This window comes from Haplochromis burtoni, unplaced genomic scaffold (assembly GCF_018398535.1).
Source record: "Haplochromis burtoni strain Fernald_Lab_line unplaced genomic scaffold, NCSU_Asbu1 Contig_602, whole genome shotgun sequence".
In the NCBI taxonomy this organism is placed as follows: domain Eukaryota; kingdom Metazoa; phylum Chordata; class Actinopteri; order Cichliformes; family Cichlidae; genus Haplochromis; species Haplochromis burtoni.
In genome coordinates, this window is record NW_024582963.1 from 60,920 (window position 1) to 67,120 (window position 6,201).

General features: G+C 42.3%; 1 protein-coding gene across 1 annotated transcript in view; it reads right to left on the reverse strand.

Moving 5' to 3' along the window:
• Positions 1–1,093: 1,093 nt before the first annotated feature.
• The window catches only part of LOC121812462 (stonustoxin subunit beta-like), a 10,590-nt gene continuing 5,482 nt past the window's right edge, over positions 1,094–6,201 (reverse strand). The window contains exons 2-3 of the mRNA XM_042214712.1: positions 3,080–3,126; positions 1,094–2,935 (exon numbers count right to left, since the gene is read on the reverse strand). Of these exons, the coding sequence (XP_042070646.1) occupies positions 2,361–2,935; positions 3,080–3,126 (622 nt within the window). The 3' untranslated portion in view covers positions 1,094–2,360. The remainder of the gene's footprint in view (positions 2,936–3,079; positions 3,127–6,201) is intronic.

Sequence of the window (6,201 nt, forward strand, 5' to 3'; positions counted from 1 at the left end):
GAAAGTTTGTGGGGTTTCTTTAATGCTTTGGACCTCTGACGTGAGTTGTTTGTAAAGTTCTGTTGCCCCTCGTTCTTGGTAGTGGGACCTTAGAATCCTCCTCAGGGTAGGCAATGTAAGGTTGGTTTTGCCCTCTAGGTAGCTACGCAATTGTAAGCCTGGTGCTATTGCCCTGATTACTGCATCAACTATTTCTATTTCAGGGACTCCTTTGCTGATGCCTTGTTCAATCTGATGAGCTAGGCTGGAGAAAGTTAGTTTATCCTTTTGGCCGGGCTCACCAATCTGACCTGATATTTTGAATTCTCTGCCCCACGGTAGTGTCAGAAAAGGTGGAGGGGTTTGTTTAGCACTATTGTCCCCCACACTCATCGACAGTTTGGCTGTACTAGGTTGCTTCGCCTTGTTCTGTCGTGATAATGCAAGAGCCAACTGAAGCGTCTCTATTTCCTTTATCAGTTGTTCTTCTTCTGAGGCCTCACCAACCTGTTCCTGCACCTCATCTGTCTGGTTAGTATCTGAGGTTTTGTGTCCCGATGTACCGTTCTGAGCAGCCTGTTGCAACTCAAAAATTTTGTCTTTCAAAATCAGTAGCTCAGACATTCCCTCATCTTCAAGCTCACCCAGCTCCTCTCTTTCTAAGTGCTGTATTATATAGGAAATGAGAGAGGAACGACTTTTACCCGATACCCTTTCAAGTTTTGAACCAGCAATATTTAGGAAATCACAAACTTCGATCAAAATGTCTCTTGTCACTGTATACAATGTACCAGCAACTTCTAACTTCAGGTCCTCTAGCCCTGAAGACTCCATTTCAGTCTGTGGCTTGTGGAAAAGATTAGTGTGATGTAAGACCTCTTTGCAGAAGAGTCAGTGCAGCTTCCCTGGCACCAGTAGTTAACCTCAGGTTGCATGCAGGTCCCTCTGCGTAACTGTCGAAACCAGCACACTGTATCTCCCACCGTGGTATTTGATGTGAGGGGTTGAATGATGACTGGGGCGTCTATCTGGGACAGCGGGCCCTCATCACATTCATCCCAGCGGTGCCTCCAAAATGTTACCCTCTCGTTGGGGAGCAGAGGCCAGAGGGGGTTGCAGTGGCGTGCCCGCGGGCTCTGCCGGCAGCCAGCTGTGCCAGAGAGGACCGAGCTTCAGACCCAGAGGCCTGAGGGCACCCCTCCATATTATCAGCATTTGCTCTTGTGCACCATCTCTGTCGTTACTTAGGTCACAACCAATCACTTCATGGTGGTTTTAGCTCAGGAGGTAGAGCAGGTCATTTACTGGTTGTAAGGTTGATGGTTTGATTCCTAGTCTGCATGCCAAATGTCCTTGGGCAAAATATTTACTTTACATTGCTCTCTGATGCATCCATCAGGGTGGGAATGTTAGTTAGTAAGTACGGTACTTAAAAATCATAGAAGGATGTGGCATGCTGTATTAAGTGCTTTGAGTACTCCAGAAGAGTAGAAAAGTGCTATATGAAAATCAGTCTCTGTATCTCTTCCAGTTGTGTTCCTAGTCTGTTTTGTTCGGTGCAGCAGATTCAGCTTTCAAACTTACAGCCTTTATAAGGGCACCTGACTTTATGTTGTACTTTGAAGTGTGCAGTACACAGGTGGGTACAACAGACAGTCTCGGAACAAGAACAGCAAACCCACATGACATACAGCAAAACAGAACTGGCGTATCTGTAAACAAGGAAATACTTTGGTTGCTGCAAAAATCCAATGTTTTAGCCTGTAATGCTTAAATAGCTGCCCTACTTTTGAAAGTTAACAGGGCAATACTTCCACTTCCAAGGCATCTCTTCCTGGGATTTGAAATACAACAAAGAAAAAGCAAATAAGAACAAAGAAGATTCAGTCATAGCAGCACTATATCTATACCTTGGATTTAATCTGGATCAGAGACCTGCTTCAGACTGAGTAATGTGAAGGCCATAGACATGTTTAGCTTTTCCTTTCTGATTAGCTGAGTAATGTTACACTATGGTAATGAATGTGACTGAGCAACTTGGACATTTAAGCCTAAAATGACATCACTTTGACATGCATAACAGCCACACATTGTGATGTTAGGGAACTGATAGTTTAATTGGAACAGTCCAAAAGCCTGTCAGTGAGGCAGGATGGCTACATGGCAGCACTGGCTCTTTTTACCAGGCAAATTACCATAGTGACTGATGTCAATCACATCAGCTGGTCATGAACATGTAAGTGGACCTTGCTGAGTTGAAGATGTTTACAAGGAATCATTTAGAACAGTTTTATACGTCAACTGATAGAATCCATGAATCTGAAAATGTGTTTCTGAGTGAAAGAGACAAACATGTACAGACTGAACTATCTGTTCAACAGTCAGAGTGTTTCTCTAACAGGAGGACACTCTTTACACTCAACTCGGCACAGAGTTACTGAGGAACCAGGAGACATGAGCATAAACCCAGGATAAAGGGTTTCAGTGAATGTGGTGTTGAAGGTGTGGAGGTGGATCAGAGTGTCAGAGGAGAATCTGTAGAAGGACAGAGTGCCAGCAGGACAGTCCACATACACTGCTACTCTGTTAGAGACAGAGGAGGATGAGGAGGAGATGGATGTCTCTTTCTTATTGTGACAGACATAATGAGGACCATCATCAGTGCAGTACAGACTCCAGGACTGATCATTGTTTCCAAACAAACAGTCATAACTGAGTCCTTTCCTTCTGATTTTGCTGTAACTCACTGATATAATAACTGTTATTCTCCACTCGACCTCCCAGTAACAGCGACCAGTCAGACCATTTCCACACAGCAACTGCTCATAAACATCAAATCTGTCTGGATGATCAGGATATGATTGAACCTCCTCCACACGTGTCACCTTCCTGTTGTTGTCAGACATTTTGAGGTTTGTGTGTACTGTGTTTGTGTCGATTGTGAGTTGACAGGAATCTGATGGAGAGAACAAACACAATCCAGCTGCAGTTATTGATCCATCATCTGTTCATTGATTGACACTTTGATCATGAGTCCTGACATCAGAGATGTGAATGAGTGATGCTTTGTTTTCATGAATCACATTAAAAGCACACTTACACTTCCTCAGACCTGGTCTCAACCATCGGACTCCAGCAGGCTCCACCCTGAAAGGAGGAGGGGGGTCAGACCAGAACAGTCTCTTTCAGCATGCAGTGTTGGGAAGGTTACTTTTAAAATGTATTCCATTACAGAATACAGAATACATGCCCCAAAATGTATTCTGTAACGTATTCCGTTACGTTACTCAATGACAGTAACGTATTCTGAATACTTTGGATTACTTAATATATTATCATGCTTTTTACAACAACGTGAATGTACTATTGCTGTGTGATTTATTACTATTACTGAAGGTCCGCGACTCCGAACTGTAGTAAAGGGACCTCTGACTAATACGGCGGGGTCCCTGTCGGCTCGTAGCCGAAAAATAGCTTTACTTTGTTGTGTGGGTCAACTTTTCTTGCGAGAGACAGAGAGAGGCGTTGAAAGACTGCTCCAACGGAACTTATTGTTTTCGGAGGAAAACACGAACACGGTGTACAGTCGAGTCTTAATAGCTTACTTACAACTGGGCTCGTCAGGCACTCTTCTTGGCTGAAGTGGTTATTATTATATTTACATGCTTCCAGCTCCCGTTTTTCCTCGATGACAACTCGTACCTTTCCACTCCCCTTTTTCTCCCTCCTCGCGCTCACAGACCCATAACGTGTATGGCAGTCCATTCTCCCTGCAACACGGACTACACTGCCCATGATGCTACATTCTTTAGAGCTATGCTTGTAGCATTCTGCCTGTTAGCTTAGACAACAACAACAACAACGAAAAGGCGCTCTCTCACCCAGGAAACACACAGTCGCAAGAGAGAGAGAGCGTCGCCCTGTAACCATGGCAACCGTAACGCTGCCGCCTGGAACAACAGAACGTAGCTGTCAAACAAAACCCAAACAGTCCTGACCCGCGACAAAATGAAACAGGAAAGTACCGCAGTGTAATCCATTTATTTCAACAAAGTAACTGTATTCTGAATACCACCTTTTTAAACGGTAACTGTAATGGAATACAGTTACTCATATTTTGTATTTTAAATACGTAACGGTGGTACATGTATTCCGTTACTCCCCAACACTGTCAGCATGCACATATGGACATTACATCACTCTCATACACATACTGTTAGACACTAATAAAGGAACAGTCCAACATTTTCACAACTACACATCAATCCATACGTGGATCAAACTGTTGATGATCTGGCTTTTTATTGCTTTGATTTCTGAATCTAAAGAGTGAATGCATTTAAACCAGGAACCACAAATCTAGGCATTCAAAGTTGATAAAGTACCATGGAGTTTTGTAGAGTCAAGCATCACACCAAATCTGGTATATATTGTTTCTATTTTATACAGTACATCTTTGAAATTATACATTCCAGTTATGGCAGCACTTGGTGTGGTGATTAGCACTGTTGCCTAACAGCAAGAAGGTGCTGAGATCCATTCCATCACCTGGCCAGGTCCTTTCTATTTGGAGGTTGCACAGGTTTACTCTGGATTCCTCCCACAGCCCCACTGGCCAGTCCACTGAGGTGGCTGGTATTGGAAGAGGTATGCTGGCCAGGTGTTACAGGAAAAATGATTCTATGTTTCTTTACCTTCTTTTAAATGTAGAAAGACTCTAGGTCTGACCAACCATCTCAGTCGTGGGCAAAAAGATGACAGTCAATAAAATTCTAAAAGATAATTTGACGAAAAATATATCAAGAGATAAAAGATAAAACAGTCCAGTGTCCCACTTATGAATTGTATAAAAACACACAGTCCCAAGGCCAGAGCCAGCTATGCCACACGGCCAAGTTACACTCCACATGTTGCCTTTAACAGGGTTAGAAGTTGTCCTTGGAGACCCACCACCCTGCAAGCATATAGTCAGTGGTCATTCAAGCCTCTGCAACTCTGTTGCCTTTAGGCTGTGGCATATAATAGGCCCTGGCCTGCACAGAGAGACAAAACGACACCTTCAGTATAAAATCCATAGCGCAAAAGCCATCCATCCCAAACATATCTGATTTCATCACATTACATACCTGCACAGAGAGACAAAACGACACAGCAGTGTTTGTAGTGTGGGCTATAAGTAGACCAGTGTATCAGTTCTAACAGCATCACAAGGAGGAGTTTGCAAGCTGATCGGGGAGACATGTTGCACTTTTATCCCTGATGGATACGAAGCTGGAGGAGACATTTATGAAGCTTTGCAGAATTTGACCGTTCTGCAACAATATCGTCACTGACCACACACCTGGAGCAGCTACAGCACAAGGCTGGCTGGACTGGCTGTTCGGCGGTTCATGGCTGGCTGCTGTAGCAAAACCGTTTGTCCTTCTAGGTCTCATCATGATAGCACTGCTCATATTAGTGTTGTGTGTGTTGCCATGTCTAAGAGTAATGATTTCAAAGATGATAACAACTACAATGACTGCTTATGTTGCCGTGCCTCAAGAAGAACAGCATCCCGTTGCAATTCTGTTAGAGGAACTTGTAATAGCTGCTAATAAATGACGTGGTGATTAAAAATGACTTGTCAAGTGATCATGCACTGATTAACACATTAGTAGTTTATACAGGTACAACATAAGGTTTTCTTATTCTTTTATTTTCTTTTATTTTTTGTAGTTTTAGTTTTATTATTTTTCTTCATTATTACTTTTATACTTTCTTTTACTGTATTTTCCTTAATTCTTTTATTCTTTTATTTGTTTCATTCTTTAGCCCACATGATTTACATTTCTGCTATGCTGACATTTTGACAATTAAAAAATTGCTAAAGATACTTAATAAATAACCTTCACAGACAATTGTTGTATACATTTAAAATAAGTTAAAACAGGAGGGAATGTTACAGGAAAAATGATTCTATGTTTCTTTACCTTCTTTTAAATGTACAAAGATGCCCTTTGTCTATGGTTAGATTAGTTTAGAATTATCCTTTTAGACTTTCCCAGCAGACATATTGTTTTGGGACATATTGTTTTAGATTGTTTTATCTCTCACAGCTTTCTCCCAGCTCTCTGCTGACGAGACTAGCGCCACATATGGAGTTGTTTATTTTATCTGTTTATTATTTTCTTATCCTGTTCTCACTGTCTTTCCTATAAAAAGTGCCAAGCCTCTGTTCACGAC